The 17,694-nt window shown below is 36.9% G+C and overlaps 2 protein-coding genes across 4 annotated transcripts; one reads left to right on the top strand and one right to left on the bottom strand.

The window, feature by feature from the left end:
* Window positions 1-91: 91 nt before the first annotated feature.
* On the top strand, window positions 92-5,871 carry LOC109066243 (peptide-N(4)-(N-acetyl-beta-glucosaminyl)asparagine amidase). 3 transcript variants are annotated; one of them, XM_042776628.1, is made up of 11 exons: window positions 92-457; window positions 701-815; window positions 1,672-1,914; window positions 2,112-2,274; window positions 2,472-2,691; window positions 3,023-3,144; window positions 3,221-3,477; window positions 3,577-3,753; window positions 3,868-4,056; window positions 4,930-5,107; window positions 5,262-5,871. In XM_042776628.1, the coding sequence occupies exons 1-11, from the start codon at window positions 357-359 to the stop codon at window positions 5,435-5,437; spliced, it is 1,941 nt and encodes a 646-aa protein (XP_042632562.1). In that variant the 5' UTR covers window positions 92-356; the 3' UTR covers window positions 5,438-5,871. The 3 variants fall into 3 exon arrangements, with proteins under 3 accessions (XP_042632562.1, XP_042632560.1, XP_042632561.1); XM_042776626.1 differs by having other exon boundaries at window positions 2,103-2,274; XM_042776627.1 differs by having other exon boundaries at window positions 93-457; window positions 2,106-2,274.
* A 737-nt stretch (window positions 5,872-6,608) lies between these two features.
* Window positions 6,609-17,367, bottom strand: LOC109098452 (histone acetyltransferase KAT2B). Its single transcript, XM_019112040.2, has 18 exons — window positions 16,619-17,367; window positions 15,145-15,283; window positions 14,680-14,825; window positions 14,064-14,150; window positions 13,535-13,716; window positions 13,019-13,210; window positions 12,836-12,933; window positions 12,630-12,755; window positions 12,048-12,187; window positions 11,734-11,942; window positions 10,749-10,875; window positions 10,536-10,646; window positions 10,162-10,305; window positions 9,922-10,036; window positions 9,225-9,255; window positions 9,079-9,142; window positions 8,901-8,985; window positions 6,609-8,819 (listed from the first exon to the last, which is right to left on the bottom strand). Exons 1-18 carry the CDS (start codon window positions 16,817-16,819, stop codon window positions 8,626-8,628), a joined length of 2,391 nt encoding a protein of 796 aa, XP_018967585.1. The 5' UTR covers window positions 16,820-17,367; the 3' UTR covers window positions 6,609-8,625.
* Between the last annotated feature and the right edge of the window lie 327 nt (window positions 17,368-17,694).

The raw sequence follows: 17,694 nt of genomic DNA, 5'->3' as shown, positions 1-17,694 counted from the left end.
TAACAACAGTAAATTAATAAAATATTAATAATATAGCGGACGCCGGTAAGACTTTTAAAAGACTTTTATTAGGGCTTGTTTAGGGCTCTGGGATCGCCTGTCCGTCTGTGATTGCATGCAGACGGTTCTTTTGTACCAAAACGAGCACTTAAAATATGTTTAAAGGGATTTGATTTATTTTATGGTTATATGAAAAATTTAACAACAAAAGAACATAATCGAAAGTATTTCTTTCTAGAATATATCTACCAGGCACCAAACGGACAGCTAGAAATTCGCAACTTTCAGCAGAAGACCAGTACGTGTTGTTTTTGGCGGATGTGTTTACTGTATTTCTAGAAGTTAAATGTATTACCATGTCTGGGTCTCAAGGAGTCACTGCTTTGTGTGAAAATCCCACAGAAGTGTTTTTGGATGTTTCTAAATTGCTCATTACATACGCGGACAATATTCTTAGGTAAGTGAAGTGTTCGGGTGGAATGTTGTTATGCCTGATTATTGGAACTGGCAGTCTCTTCTGTATGTAGGTAACTTGTGCTGTCTATCAGACAGTCTGTCCAACTAATTTGTTTTTCGAATTCCTTATTCTACATTCATCATATTGTACGTGATCTGTAGGCTACGTATGATTTTTATAGCATTCTTCAGCATTTTTTTTTTTCAGTTTCTGGTTTGATTTTTGTGTATGTGTGCTTTGTAGAAACCCAAATGAGGATAAATACAGATCAATCCGTATCGGAAACCCAACATTTTCCACGAAGCTTCTACCTGTCAAAGGAGCAGTTGAATGTCTCTTTGAGATGGGATTTGAGGAGGTTGGTGCCAGGCATATGACCACATATATATAATGGTTTTCTATTTTACTATACTTTAAAATATAATTTATTTATTTGATGTAAAGCTAAATTTTCAGCATCATTACTCCAGTCTTCAGTGTCACACGATCCTTCAGAAATCATTCTAATAGGCTGATTTATTATCAATGTTGGAAACAGTTGTGCTACTTAATATGTTTTGGAACCTGTGATACTTTTTTCAGGATTATTTGATGAATAAAGTTACAAAGAACATCATTTATTTAAAAAAGAAATCTTTTCTAACAATATAAGTTTTTATTATCACTTTTTATCAATTTAACACTTTCTTGCTGAGTAAAAGCATTAATTAATTTAAAAAAGTAAAAAATACTGACCCCAAACTTTTGAACTGTAGTTTATATTGTTACACAAGATTTCTATTTTGAATAAATGCTGTGATTTTTATCTTTTTATCTATTAAAGAATCCTAAAAAATGTATAAAGTTCCAAAAAAAATATTAAGCAGCACAACTGTTTCCAACATCAGCCTATTAGAATGATTTCTGAAGGGTCATGTAACACTGAAGACTGGAGTAATGATGCTGAAAATTCAGCTTTGCATCACAGGAATTACTTATATTTTAAAGTATATTAAAATAGAAAACCATTATTTGAAATTGCAGTAATATTTCACAATATTACTGTTTTTTTTCTGTATTTCTGATCAAATAAATGCAGCCATGGTGAGCAGAAGAGACTTTACAAACAAACATTACAAATATTACTGGTCCCAAACTTTTGAACTGCTGTGTGTGTGTTTATATATATATATATGTATGCATACAGATGTGCTTTTTGTATGTGTCCGTGTTAGGCTGAAACCCACCTGGTGTTTCCTAAGTCTGCATCTGTGGAGAGGCTGAGGCAGGTGCGGGAGACAATTGCAGCTGAAAGGGACCAGAGACTTGGTGCGAGTAAAGCTGCATCCAGCCAACAAAGTGCCAGAGTTCCTCCAAGTGCTGCCCCACCAACACTACCCTCCGCTTCTTCTGCAGGCTCTGCTTCTGCTTCTGCCGCTGCCGTCCCTACACCTGCACCAGCTGCTCTGCCATTCACAGTGAGTCTCTTTTTTCTTCCTAATTCTCAGTTTTCTTTTTACAGGGTTAGGGTCCTATTTGCAGGTTCTTTTTAAGGATGATATCATAAATTCGATTTTCCATTTATAGCATACTTTCTACACTACTATTTAAAACAGCTAAGTTAATAATGTGCTTTTTCATACTTTTTTCCCCTTTTTGATTTTTGGAGGATCAGTCAAGCAGCGTGACATTTCTTAGGACTCTGCAGTCAAACTTCCAGCATGTGCTGATCTACGAGAGCCCTGAACTGCAGCAGAAGGCTCTGAACTGCATACCTCATGAACTGCTCATAACCCGGGCTAAAGAACGCCTGAAACAAGCCAAGGATGCAGATCCAGGTTAGGAAGATATGATGTCATTTTACATCAGTTTGACAGTTTTCTATAAAAACATGTTGATATACTTTAGAATATGATTTTTAAAAATGACTCCCCTTGTTTAAAAGTTTTAGACAAAGACATTTTGAAAAATCTGTTTAAACCTGGATGAAATTAAGGTGCCAGACTAATGTTTAAGTGTTGTGTTCCACTCTCAGCGTGTACTCTAGGTGAGGAGGACATGTTAGTTCTAGACCTGTTGCAGTGGTTCAAAGGGGACTTCTTTTCCTGGGTGGACAATCTGCCATGCAGCCGATGTGGAGGTGCAACCCAGCCCTCTGGATCCCTCCCCCCCTCAAATGATGACCTACGCTGGGATGCGGGCCGTGTAGAGAACCACTACTGTCACACCTGCCAACTCTCCACTAGATTCCCAAGGTACATCGGCTCTTTCATTACTAGCAGCAAGCTGCACTGTCAATCAGTGTAGTACAAATCTTGAAGGTACGATATCCTCTATGGATTTTTGTGCAATTTTATTCTGCATTCTCCCTGTCGAATTAATAAATAGGCATGAAGGAATAATTCAACCAAAAATGTTGTCATCATTTACTCACCCTTATGTCAATGCAAATCTGTATGACTTTCTATCCTGTATTCTGTATCAAAATTACAACAATAGCACAAAAGTAGTCCATGTTCCTCTAAAAGAGCAATGTTATTCATGTCAATACAGTTGCAAATTGACTTTTTCTTTTCACTTTCCCAGGTACAATCACCCAGAGAAGCTTCTGGAGTCCAGGAAAGGGCGTTGTGGGGAATGGGCAAACTGTTTCACGCTGCTCTGCCGAGCCTTAGGCCTCGAGGCCAGATATATCTGGGACAGCACAGGTACAAATCTCACAGCATTACTGTACCACACTGATATAATTTGGAAATAGAAAACTCAGTTTTGTCCTGCTTTCAGATCACGTGTGGACTGAGGTGTATTCTCAGTCACAGCGTCGCTGGCTACACTGTGACCCTTGTGAGAACACATGTGATAAACCCCTCCTGTATGAAGTCGGCTGGGGGAAGAAACTCTCCTACATCCTGGCGTTCTCTAAGGACCAGGTTGTGGATGTGACATGGAGGTACTCCTGTAAACACCCAGAGGTCCTTTCCAGACGCACACAGGTACAGGAGACATGGCTGCTTCGTACACTTAACGGTCTCAACGCTACGGTACGTTTCTCATTTTCATGCCCTCATCCAAAGTGCAGCTTCTTTCATTATTGGCTCGAATAAATGAATCTGACTGTCATTACCACTTCATACCTGTAGAGGCAGCAGTCTCTAGGAGCAGAGAGGAAGCAGCAGCTGTTGCAAAGACTCTTGGTAGAGCTGGTGGAGTTTATTTCTCCCAAAACGTCTACATCTGGAGAGCTGGGAGGTCGCGTCTCAGGATCTCTGGCTTGGAGGGTGGTTCGAGGGGAGACTGGAGCAAGTAACACTGAAGGGGTGAGATGCTCATCAGTAAAAGTCATTTATACTGATTATGCCTTTGGAGTGATTTTCTGTGCGTGTGTATGAATGTATATATATTACTTATCTTTTTTGTATGTTTTCTCCCAGGATGCACAGGAATGTGTCTTCATTCCTACAAAATCTGAAAAGCAAAACAAGTTGTTCCACATTTGCTACAACATAATCAAAAACTGTTACTTCAGACAGAGCAATGGCCAAGAGACTATCTCAGGATGGCAGAGAGGTGCTTGGAGGACAGAAAATATGTTTAGGAAAGAAGAGCAAGACTGGCAGATGGTTTGTTTCTTTTAGCTGTTGCTTTTTTGTAGATGACAAAAAAAAATCTTGTATATAACCAGTATTAGTGATAATTTTTTTATTTTTTTTTTGTCTTATTTGTTTTATTTTAATTAATGGTGCATTTGATGTTACATTTAATTTTTTGACTTTTATCACAACTTTTTTGTTATTTTCTATTTAATTTTATTTATTATATTGTTCAGTATTAATCTGGTTGTATCGCTTGTTTAGTCGTATACTCTTATTTTTTATAAATTCATGATGTTCCAATTTTCTTACTTTGATAGAATAATATCTAATAGAGTAATATTAATTTATAATACACTACCGTTCAAAAGTTTGGGGTCTGTAAAATCTTTCAGTGTTTTTGAAAGAAATGTCTTATGCTCACCAAGACTGCATTTATTGATCAACAATACAGTAAAAACAGTAATATTGTGAAATATATATTTTTAAATGTTTTTATTCCTGTTTTGGCAAAGCTGTGTTTTCAGCAGACATTAATCATCTTGCTAAATGTTTTTGTAGAAACCATGACAGTTTTTTAGGATTCTTTAATTAATAGTAAGTTTAAAGGTACATCATTTATTTGAAATGGTAACCTTTTGTTACATAATAAATGTCTTCAACTTCATAGTGAAAGTAATTTGTCTTTGCTGAATAAAAGTATTAAAATCTTAGTCACCCTTAAGTTTTGAATGCTTGCGATGAGGCCATCAAATCAAAGTCACTATCGGCCTACCGTACCAGAAATACAGGATCAGTGCATTTCTACTTGTAGGCCTTTCTATCATATTAGCCATTGTCCTCTTAAACATACTTAGGGTTAAATGCAGTTCTTACAATGCTGGTCCTGTGATTGTACTGTAGGTGTATTTGGCACGAACAGAGGGCTCTTCCTTCGGGAGGATAAGCTGGAAGTTTAACTGCGCTCCAGTAGGGATGAAGATAAAGTCTGCTTCGGTCCGAGCCTTCAGCCAGACCTTCCATTCAGGCAGCATTCGTTGGAGTTTACGTTCCGCCGAGACCACCATAGAGTTCCCTGGAGGTATGAGTCTCACCGTTTGATGCATCAGCTCTGTGCTTGGTGTATAAGGGTGAATCACTGCTCAAGAGCTCACTTCTGAAATAGGTTTTCTAAATAACATGATTGCTGCTTATTAAGCTTGATTATTATATTAGTAATCGGTTTGTTTTCACAGATGGTGAACTGCACTCCTCTTCAAGTCTGTCCGGAGGCAAAGAGCTGATTGTGGAGGCGGAGCTCACAGGAGGAGAGGGTGAAGTGTCATGGCAACACACTCAGCTCTTCAGGCAGAGTTTAAAAGACACACAGAAAGTTTTATTTGAAATTTTGGTTGAAATGGAAGAGTCTTAGCATTTACACATCTCTTGCAAATACTCATTTGAAATACTAAGGAAATGTTTCATCAAAGGTAAGAAAGTATTTAGTTTACTTCTAGATGCAACCCTGCAATCAAGGGTTTTCTTGTAACACCCAGCCAGCATTAACTCTTACCTGCATGTCTTCTTGCTGTATACCATTTTATGGATTTACCCTTTGTTGTCCACTTGCCAGAAATATTTCACTGTGAATTACTCTGGAAATCTGGTCAGTTCTGAAAAGTGAACTATTGTATTGTAACATGTCAAATAAAGGTGATTTTAGATGTGACCGGATTTGGAAATGAAAAATCTGGTATTGTTCTTAAACGATTTTATTTTTGAGTTCTAGGCATCACTGTTGTACATTTTAAAACTGACTGTACATCATCCTTTCCTGTTTGAATAAATTAAATGATTAATTCTTCAGTTCCAGTGCATGATCTCCTAACTACACTAATGTTTAGGGAACAGTTCACCAAAAGTAAAAATAAAACTGAAAATGTTTTCACCCTCTGGCCATCTGTGTTTTTTCATCAGAACAGATTTGGAGGATTTTAACATTACATCCCTTGCCCACCAATGGATCCTCTGCACTGAATGGGTGCCGTCAGAATGAGTCCAAATGGCTGATTAAACATCACAACAAACCACAAGCAATCCACATGACTCCAGTCCATCAATTAACGTCTTACAAAAAGTTACATTGGTAAAAAAACAAATCCACCACTCTTTCTGGCCAAAATGCTAGATGCATTGGTGAGCAAGTGATGTAATGCAAAATTTCTCTAAATCTCTCCTGACGGAAAAACAAACTCCTCTGCATCCTGGATGGCCTGAGGGTGAGTACCTTTTCATTGCTGGGTGAACTATGCATTACAAAGAAGATATTGATTTTATGGTTTTCTACTCAACTCTCTAGCTTTAATAAAGATATGAGATTGGGACCCTTTTGATTTTTATTACAATTTATTTTGAGTTAAAGTTAAGAAATCTAGAAGCACAGTGTGTGATGTTCAGTAAGCCCACTGTAATAAAAAATCTATTTTGTCAAACAATTATAAATAATGCAAAAATAATGTCTTCGGTAAATAGCAGGATCAACGCACAGACTGACAAACTGATGTGGAACACTGCAAAAACAGACAAACGAAGGGATTTTATACTTAAAGGGGTCATGAACTGTCTTTTTTATTATTTTGTATTTTGTCCACTTATAATGTTATGAAGATTATTACATCAAAAAACAAAATTTAGAAGTAACAGTCCTGTGTTAACTCTCCTCATCAGAACGCTCTGTTTGAATAGACGTGGTGGGTTGTAGACTCGGAAGTAAACACCCACTGCTATGATTAGCTAACAGTTGTGTATGTTTGACAGCCTGCATCCTTCACAGATGGACGCTGCTGAGATTTACAGGTTTCCTGGATGAGCAAATAAGCTTTCTTTACTTGGCTTTATAGTATTGGAAACACCATTGAGATCATTGTGCTACATGGTGACAATAGTATGCTAGACTAGACCAGCAAATTTTTCACAAATCCAGGAACTCGAGTCTTTTGACTCATTTTCAATAAAGACATCACGAGACAGATGCATTTTCTGCAACATGCCTAAATTGGTCAGCCAACAAAAAATGACGTCTGAATAAATGATATAATATACATAAACATGTAATAACTCAAGAAATGAAGGATTGTGATTTTTTCTTTAACAATTTCTGTATCTAAAAAGTGCAAGAACAAAAAAAAAAACTCAAAAAAAAGAATTGTGCAGTTTGTGCAACATTACCCTCTACTAAAACAGTCTTAACACAAAAGTAGACATTTCTTTCACATTAGTTGCTCTAAAGATTTAATGATTCTATAAAATATGCTATGTCTTTAAAAGCAAAGGTACAAAGACCTTAAAATAGCTTTATCCCCCATTCCCCCAAATGTAGTACAAAGCCCATCTCTTAAGTATTTAAAAGTACAAATATTTTAGAAAACAACAACAGTGCGAGTCATTGCACATGTCATCTTTACATACAAAGACTGTACATTTTCATTAGAAGCACAGCCATAAAGATGAAGCATATTAAGACTGATTTCTCTCACTGGACAGGGAATGCTCCTCAGTACACCACGTCACATACACGCTCTGGTTAAGACCACAAATGTGCAAGTTTCTGATTAGGAATCAGATCTTCTCAATACTAGTAGTTATCAGCATTTCTTTAGGTTTAATAATAAATAAGAGCTCTTTGAAGGTACAATATTAGATAATTAGAGTAATTTTTCTTGGTTGAGTTGTAGGCCACATCCTTCTCTACTATATAAAATATACAGTTTTTCATAAAATTTATCTGTAAAAACAGATGTTCACTATTATATACACACACACCAGCAAGAACACATGCACTCCAAATGCATCCAACCATACATACTGTAATGTAAAATTGTAAAATTGTTCCGCAAATTTTGGCAGAAGGAATTTTTAAGACAGGAAAAAGACTTTTCACATATGGCGGTCATGTGGATATTCACACGTTCTTAAGATTTATCTTTAAAGAAATGGTTCACCCGACAATGAAAATCTCCTGAAAATGTACTCACCCTCAGGCCATCCAAGATGTAGATGTGTATTTTGGTTATTGGAACAGATTTGAGGAAGTTTAGCATTACATCACTTGCTCACTAATGGATCCTCTGCAGTGAATGGGTGCCGTCAGAATGAGATTTCAAACAGGTGATAAAAACATCACAATAATACACAAGTAACCCACACGACTCTTGTCCAGCAATTAATGCCTTGTGATGCCTTAATAATGGATTTATTTTTTACAAACACAGCTTTTCGCTTCATGAGATGTTAATTAATAAGCTGGAATCGTGTGGATTACTTGTGATGCTTTTAACAGATATGTAGACTCTCTTTCTGACGGCACCCATTCACTGCTGAAGATCCACTGGTGAGCAAGTAATGTAATGTTAAATTTCCCCAAATTTTTCAGATGAAGAAACAATCTTGGCTGGCCTGAGGTTGAGTACATTTTTAGCAAATTTAAATTTTGGGGTCAACTATTCCTTTAAATGTCTTAATTTCAGATAACCCTCCTTTTGATGCGATGAGTTATATATATGATAAATGTTGAGAAAAAGAGGTAGAGCGGGAAATGGACTACTTGGCTCCCTAGCTGGATTACTTGTCGATGAGGCCCGCCTCTTTAATCTTGGTGTAGAAGAATTTCTCTAGTAGGTTGGCACATTTGTAGTACTCGCTTTCGGGAGGGTTATACTCTCGGCAGTTAGTGAAGATCCTCTGCATGTCGGCCATGAACAGCTTCCGTGTGGTATAGTAACGACTCTTCAGACGCTCGCTCATGGTCTTCAAGTCTACAATGCACAATAACAGTCAGGCATTTCATGCTCAAAAGAAAGCATAAAGAGCATTGTGTATAAGTGATCTTTGTGTACCCATAGGGAAGCGGATGACTTGGTAATAACCAGGTGCCTCGTTCTTCTTTACTGGCTCCATGAAGGGCCATGCATTCTGGTGGGACTGAGTAGTACACAATACATTCCTCATTATTCGTTTTATGGTCTTTCATAAATATAGATTTTGAAACATGTAAGCACTGCGGATATGCATTACCTTGACCTGCTGTAAGATGTTCTTTAAGGTGCTGTACAACTGGTCTGGATCCTTCAGCTCTTTGCTGTGAAAAATGATGCAAAAATGAAACAAACTACATGTTTCCATAAGATTTGTTTAGCTGTGACTCACAGATACACACTCACCTTTTCCCTAAAGGCTTCCAGCCCGTCTCACCTGTCCAAAGACAAGTAAACAGTAAAGTTTCAATTCAATTTACTATTAATTAAATGTATCAATTATTATGAAATTTAATCTTAAGTCATATATTTAGTCACTACTGTGCAAAAGTTCAAGGCCCACGTTTCTGGCCCTTGAACATGGTTACGTTGCTGTCTATGCAGGGTCAGAAAGCTCTCGGATTTCATAAAAAATGATTGATTTGTGTTCAGAAGGTCTTACGGGTTTGAAATGACATGAGGGTGAGTAATTAATGACAATTTTCATTTTTGGGTGAACTATCCCTTTAATAAATTTATTTAGCAAAGAATGAAAAGTGACAGGAAATTTTAGATTTCCATTTCAAATAAATGCTGTTCTTTTGAGTTTTCTATTCATCTAAGCATCCGGACAAGACAAAAAAAAAATGTAACAAACAGCACAACTGTTAACATTTCTTAACATTGAGAATGATGAGCAGCAACTCAGCATATCAGAAATAAATTACATCCTAAAATACATCAAATAGAACACATTTATTTAAAATTTTAATATTTTTTATTAAAATGATAATATTATCATTATTAAAGAATTATTATGATTTGTATAATAAAATATTGTAATATTATTATTATTACGCATTTGTTATTAGTTCTTTTAAAAATACATATAAATGAGACATACGGATTCCTGGAATGCTCTCAATGGCAATCTGACGAACTCCCTCTTTGAAACAGGACAGGCCAGGGTAGACCTTCCGAATCTGTGCTTGCTTGCGCTCTATGAGCTTCTTAATGATCTGAGAGAGAGGGTGAGATAAGAGGTAGAAAACCCTTTAGGCAATAACAGAATGATGAGTTTAACCAAACTGAGTTACCTCTTTGACACAACTCAGATCTCATGCTCACACACACACACACAGACCTCTTTCTGTTTCTTGATGATGACAGAGAACTCAGTGTAAGGGATGCAGGGGTTCAGTTCGCAGCCCATGAGTGTGGCCCCCTCATAGTCTTTAATGTAGCCCACATACTTTGACTTCGGCACTTTAATGTCCTTAGAGAATCCCTGACATGAAGCAAGAGAAACAAAATAAGAAAATGGACATATACTTAAAGCGATAGAACCTAAAAAAAAATCCTCCTTATTTTTAGTATTTACTTTCATGAAACAAAAGGAGATGTTATGCAGAACATCCATACTTTTTGTCATTTTTGGCAGTATTTTGGCAGCTTGGCTGTGTAATTCACCATCCTCTTTAGTTGTATTTTATGTCATGGAACTAATAGAGCACTGACCTGCTTTTTGAAGTAGCCAATGGCATATTCATCAGCGTAGGTGAGAAAGTTGAGAATTTCGTGCTTGATGTGATACTCCTTCAAATGGTTCATGAGGTGAGTCCCATAACCTTAAGCAGCAATCAAATGAATAAAGGTCAAGCTAGCAATATGTGAGAAAGAATAATACAAATAATAATGGGAATGCATTACAATATTTATAAGACAACACACCTTGACTTGCTCATTGGAGGTGACGGCACAGAACACAATCTCAGTGAAGCCCTGAGTTGGAAACATCCGGAAACAGATTCCCCCAATAACACGGCCATCTTTAATCAGAGACAGAGTCTTGTGTTTCCTGTGTAAAGAGGAAGTACACTGACTCATCACAATGTTATGCCACAGTTCACAGAAGGCAGTAGGTTAACATTAACCAGATTAACCAATTAGAACACAATTTAAATCTAAACCAAGTCTACCTAAAAATTAAAATGTTGGTAACCAAACAGTTGCTGGTAGCCACTGACTTTCAAAGTATTTTTCTTTGAGTAAATGATGACAACATTTTTTTTTTTTTTTGATTTATCTATTTTTTTAGTAGTCTTTTTTTTTTGTTAGTTGTTTAATAAGTTGTTTTGTGATGATATTGTTGGTGGCACAGTCCGTTAGGTTCTAGCTCATTCTGATATGATGACATCATTATTCACATGGCTCAACTGATTGGTTCTTTACGTATCAGCAGCCAATGAGCTTGCCGCTCAACATTCAAATACTCGGCTAGTGCTTGCTGTAGCAGTTGCAACATGCTTCAGAAACCCTCCAACTTCCCCAGCTCCACCTGTCTAGATCTGCTACAGGTTGATTTCATGTATGTTATATATGGGGTTTTTTTCATATATGTTGTATGTGCAGCAGCATTATGTTCACAGCAGCATGTCTGTGGATGTATAGGCAGGAGCAAGTCTTGGTACTTGCTCTGCCGCAGCAGATGGAAGCATGTATGTATTGGTTGGAGGTAGATAGTGGCATTTGTGTGTTTGTTGAGGCAACATTACCATGCTAAACTCTCAGAGAGTTGTCATGACAGAACTATACCTTTAAAATGTCAGAAAACACCAGTTTTAAAGCTTTAATCCTCTACGGCAGGCTTTATACTACAGGCATCAGACTTTTGATGTCTTAAAAACATTAAAATGGTTAATGGTAAGAAACATACGGGTCAAAGACGAGGCGTGTGATGTATTCTTTAGGCATACGAGGCAGCTGGTGTGAGAAGACATTCTGCAAGCCAACAAGCCACATGAGGATCTTCTTATTGGGCTTTTGGTTGAGGGAGTTTCCAATGACATGGAACTCGATGACGCCACGCCTCTCCTCTATTCGAGCAGCTTCATCACGCGCAGAATGAGCTGAAAGAAGACTGGTCTAAGAGAAAGACAGAGTAAAGGACTGTGTTTGCTCTAGTCTCTGTGATATGAGCTTTAGCACTACCATCCATCAGATACAAAATACATAACACACTGTGTTTACCTCTGGTCCCAGCATGGCAGTAGGGTCTGTAATGGTAGACATGACTTCATTAATTAATTCCATAGGAATGTCACCAACCACACGGGGTCGTTTGCTGTCCTCATGAGACAACGGCTCAGAAGGCTTTCGCTTTTCTCCACCTACATATGTGCACATATTTTATTTGTTTACTTGCATGTCACCTTCATAAAAGAATCGGGAACATACAAATGTCTTATTAAATTATTTTAATGTTAACTTAAAATCCCAGGAGGTCCTTTAAACTTAAAAATTTTAATATTGTAAAATGTTATTACAATTTAAAAGAACTGTTTTCTATTTTAATATACTTATTGAAATTCTATTTTAAATTCGTCAATTGTTCTAAAATGGCTATTATATTTTAGGAAACTGTGATACATGTGATACATCTTTTTTTTGTTATTTTATTTGTTATTTTTTAGGATTATTTGATTTTATTTGAAATAGAAATCTTTTGTAACGTTACAAAATCATTCATCATTAAGACTTCATAAATGGCAATGTGATTTTCTAGCAATTCTAATCCAGCACTGAATAAAATGTTATAAAATAAGTTAACACCTGGATTAGGCTCCAAAGCAGATGCTGTTTTCCGGGCTGGACTTATGCTGCCTCCTCCAGCCAGCTCCACTGGGGCGGGACTACTGCTGTAGTACAGGGGGCGGGTCACGGGTGGAGCACTGACCACTGTACCAATCAGAGAAGAGAAAAGTCGCTTTACATAGCCATGCGACACATACAACCGAATAAAATGAACTGCTAATCACCTGTGGGTATCTGTCCACCTGATAAACGGACCATGAAGTCTTCACTCCAGATGGGTGAATTATGACTATAAACCTCTTCCTCAAGCATAGACAAAAACCTGCGCACAACACACACACATTCACATACACATAATATAGACCTGTTATTCGTGGAGGTTTCTGTCTGTGTGGTTGTGTGCTTACTTGGGGAAATGTGTGAGAATGAGAGTACGTTTCTCAGGTGGTAGTTTGTCTTTCTCCTGCCTGGCCTGTTCCAGCAGCTGCTTCCTCATTACAGTGAACACAGAGCGCAGAAAAGTGCGGCCAAAAATCTGTGTGGCCTCATACCGAGGCAGACTGTCACAGAACTGGGGCACGTTACAATAACACAGCCACCTGCAACACGAACACAAAGAAGACCAGAAATATGTATTTTTACCTTTCCTTTAGTGTGTAATATAGCTTTCTGTGCATGCAAATGATTTGCAAAGTTACAAAGGGAGATAATCTCTCCAAAAGAAAACACTTCATGCAAATGTATTCTAGCAGTCCCAAGTAAATTTATGACCTGTAGTTTAGCATAATATGGGCACTTTTAAATATAAATATAAATAAGGGCAATTGTTATCTTTAAATGACAATAAGGTATAAAACAGAAGATAAAAATTATGTCTCATTTCTCTCTCTAGGGTGACTCTAAACTCAAAACCTAACCGTCACCTGGTGTAATTGACTTTATAACCAGCCACATCATCATCAGGTGCTCTTTGCCTTCTTTGTGAGGGAGTCTCTAGCTGCCAGTAGTTGATCTGGTTGAGGAACATCTTTGCGAGCTCCACAATGGTTTGCCTTTCCTTAGAAGGCAGGTGGCTAAACTTGTACTGCACAAAGTTGTTCACACCCTGCAACAAAAACAACACATGAAAAAAAAAAATGTATGTGTGACACCAAGAACAAAAGATGTCCGGAATGTTTTTAATAATATCAGAGGTTCCTGTTTCATATGCCTGTTTCAGAATAAAGCCGCTATTGACCTCCTAGGAGATTTAACTGTTTTTGCACCTTTATACTTCCTGATATTGACATTATGTTTGAATGTGATGTGATGAAAAAGTTGACCAAATATTGTTACCAACACTGTTACCATATTCCAGACTGAAGTTGAAGAATGAGACATTGACAAAATCCATACTGATCTTAAATTATTCATTACCTATGGTGATTACAGCCTTGCAAATTAAGCAGCTACCTGTTCAATGCTTGGTTTTTCAAAAGGTGGGCTTTCCAGAGCTTCTACCACCGGCCTTCCCATCTGCAGGATGCATTTCCGTAGCAACTAAGACATTTTCAACAAATATAGGTCGGTAAGACTGACAAATAGTAGCAAATAGAATAAACACAGCAGAATGTAAATATATATTAATATACACTACTGTACAAAAATTTCAGGTCAGTTTTTTAAAAGAAATGAATACTTTTTATTCAGCAACTTATGGACACATTAAATTGATCAAAAGTTACAGTAAAGACATTTATAATGTTACAAACATGAAACTTCAGCTTTGCATTACAGGAATAAATTATATTTTAAAATATATTAAAATAGAAAACACTTCTTTAAAATTGTAATTGTAATAATATTTCAAAATATTAATCTCTTTACTGTATTTTTGATCAAATAAATGCAGCCTTGGTAAGCATAAGAGACTTATTTAAAAAACATTACAAATCATACTGACCCCAGATTTTTGGTAATTACATTAATTGTAAAATATAAACCTTAAGTGATCTATATTTTTAATATGTCCATAACAGGGAGTCATGCACTGAGGTGCACATAAGCACAACAACACAAAAGAACTCACTTTGAACAGAGAAAAGTAAACTTGTTTAGTGTCTGGATCCTCTTCTTTATGGACACATGTGTACAAGTACTCCACATCCAGTACAATTCCAAGCAGTCTGTTCACCTCCTCCTCCGAAACATTCTCTAGGTGTGTCACATGGTCACCTGGCCAGTAAAAAAAAAAAAAAAAAAGAGTACAATTGTGACTTTGTAAGATGCCTTGCCACTGAATCATAAATGGTACAATATAAAACTGTTGACTGTAAGTAATTGATAAAAAAAAACATATCTGAAGCTTATTGCAAAATATTTAAATATGTAATTAGTGTAAATTGTTTTTGTGAAATCATTATCGATTAATGCTGACTCACTGTAGGTCTTTTTTTGAAAGGTTTATAGATTATACTAAACATCCATTTCTCTATGGATGACAGGAATGGGATTTTATCTTCCGGAATTCTACTATTACATAAACAGTCATTACCGAGGGCGTGGCTGCAGCTTCTACACGGCTCCATTAAGTTAACAGCAATTGGCTGCTCAGCCCTGGGCGGGGTTGGAGGGGGCGGAGTTGGTGGTGGGTTTTGACTCTTCCAGCCATTACACTTACAAGCTCCTTCAGCCTGTGTGAGGACGAAACAGATCAGCCACAAAATAAGACACTACTACATTAGGAATATGTTCATACTAATAAAATAAACATGTTGAAGCACTGCACAGAAACCAATAGAATCTTACATTATTTAATTATTATTATTTTATGCATATATCAAAAAATTAATTTCTAGTGTGCATAGAAAATTCCTATCTATGTTTAATCTGTTTTCAATGCTGATGGAGGGCCAAATTACTTAAAATTAAATCATTAAATATATGTTGAAAACATTCCTAAACACACTGGAGTTTGAAAGTTACGCAGCCCCGCACATGACATAGAAAAAATAAATCATCTGTACGATTTACTAATTCATTCCCTCTATGTACTAAAACGTGCACACGATTACTATTTTGTTCCCTCAATTTGCTAAATCATGCGCATAATTTATAAATAAAGGAAACAAAATAGTAAATCGTGCACAAGTTTTAGCTTACAAATTTTTTTCCTGCATGCCATGAGCGGGGCTCCGTAGAAAGTGACGCCCACTATTGTTCAGTGACACACAACTGTAACCCTGCAAAATAAAGTTAAAAGACACAATATGACTGTGCTTAAATGAAAAATCAATTCAAAGATAATGCTAAAATAAAATACAATGAACATTTTTTCACTTATTTTTGGTCCTTAAATAATTTGATGTTTTATTAACAATTGAATTATGTATTAATCGATTTAATTAAATATTTTAACATTTGAGTAATTTGGCCCTCCACACGTTTCGTGTGTGACTGATCTGCCAACAATGAGCAGACAACGCCCCCCAGAAACAGACCCCGCCCTCAGTAACAGTCCACGCCCCTTCAGCAGCTGTCATCCTGTCAAAACAAAGACGCGCCTCTCTCCTCTTGAGTAATCAACTTTAGATTGTGTCTCCCATTCTGGCAGAACTCTCGCACCAAACCACCATGAAACTTTAGTTTGACTTGACAAAATACAATAGAAAAATCTGCGTTCATTGTTAAAAGAAAAAAAATGAATTGACAACCCGCCAAGAGTACCCAATGTTCACGTCATGTTGCCCACTATGGGCAAACACAGCGGTATTATCTCTGCAGATCACGGAAATGATGAGTTTACTGGTGTATTTTTGTTGTGCATTAATCTGAGTGGCTAAAGCACGAAAAAAAAAACACAAGGGAAAAAAATGGAAGACAAAGCAATGGCTTTTTGTGCTGTGCTTGCAAATTCAGGAGTGTGTAAAGTAAGGTAACAGCTAGTTTCAGCTATCAGATAAACGAATAAAAGCGCGTTTTCCATTTGCACTGTAGACGTAAACAATCTTTTTACATCTGTAATGTACCTTGCACGAGGAATATACACCGAGTTTTTCCAGTTTCTTCAGACGCGGGGAGGAGCGGAGCTGCGCCTTCTTGACGGCTATACGTGCAGAACCGACAGCAGCGCCCGAACACTCGGTTCCACCGACTCCTGGCGCAGCCGGAGCCGAGCCCGCCGCGCCCACCGCCGGGGAGCCCTGAGGAATCCCCGCGCTCTCCGACATCGAGCCTGCGTCCGCGCTCCGACTCGAATCGTCGAAGTCCGCCCGCTGTGTTCGCTCTCTCTACCCCTCAACCGCGGGATCAGACATGGCGTTCATCCCTGCTTTTTTATTCGACATTGTAAGTCTACCTTGTCTCCGCTAGGGGAGGCACAAAATGAATATCCCGTTATGATTCAGAGAGGGATACAAATGTCATGTTTCTAAAAGATCCCTTCAAGGTCAAATACATGAAAGGCGTCAGACATTCTTTGTAGAGACATTCTTAAATGACTAGCCCAAAACGTCTCTAAAACCAGCCTGACCAGGCCAAGAAGCCTGGCTCGTTTAAATTATTTTTATTAGCTGAGGTCTGGATGTGATCCCATTGGCATGAATAACATGCTTTTGATACAATCAGGGCCTAGTCCTAATGTCATCTCTGTAATAAACATACTTTAGATCTGCACACCCCTCCAAAAGTTATATGAAAAGGGTTTAAACAATGCTAAAAGAAAATCAACTTCATGTTAAACAGCAGTTGTATGCTTAGGGGCTTGACAGTGTTGCTACTGTTAACTAAAACTATTACAAATTGTTTTAGTAATTGAAATAAACCAGAAAATGAAATTAAATATAAATATGAGATGAAAATCTTATGAAAAATAGAAATTTTGCCATTGCAACTAACTGAAATAATTTTAAGTGAAATACTAAACAATTATTAAAATTAAAGTAAAATAAAAATTAACACAATGTTTAACTATAAAAAATAATAATAAAAATGGCAAAAGCACATTAATTATTAAAACAAAGTAAATTTTTAAATAAACTGAAAATACAAAAATAAAACAATTTATATTTATATAAGTACAAAAATAATGGGATTTAAATATTGA

Source organism: Cyprinus carpio, chromosome A19 (genome assembly GCF_018340385.1).
Source record: "Cyprinus carpio isolate SPL01 chromosome A19, ASM1834038v1, whole genome shotgun sequence".
In the NCBI taxonomy this organism is placed as follows: Eukaryota; Metazoa; Chordata; class Actinopteri; order Cypriniformes; family Cyprinidae; genus Cyprinus; species Cyprinus carpio.
Note: the sequence above shows the minus strand (reverse complement) of the source record. Positions and strands in the feature narration are given on the sequence as shown.

Coding starts and splice junctions, on each gene's coding strand:
- LOC109066243 (XM_042776626.1), top strand. CDS start 357: ATGTCTGGGTCTCAAGGAGTCACTGCTTTGTGTGAAAATCCCACAGAA. Junction 1,915..2,102: donor CAGCTGCTCTGCCATTCACA/GTGAGTCTCTTT, acceptor TTTTGATTTTTG/GAGGATCAGTCAAGCAGCGT. Junction 5,108..5,261: donor CACCATAGAGTTCCCTGGAG/GTATGAGTCTCA, acceptor TTGTTTTCACAG/ATGGTGAACTGCACTCCTCT.
- LOC109098452 (XM_019112040.2), bottom strand. CDS start 16,819: ATGTCGGAGAGCGCGGGGATTCCTCAGGGCTCCCCGGCGGTGGGCGCG. Junction 12,756..12,835: donor AGGTGGACAGATACCCACAG/GTGATTAGCAGT, acceptor TGATTGGTACAG/TGGTCAGTGCTCCACCCGTG. Junction 9,143..9,224: donor TGGAAGCCTTTAGGGAAAAG/GTGAGTGTGTAT, acceptor CATTTTTCACAG/CAAAGAGCTGAAGGATCCAG.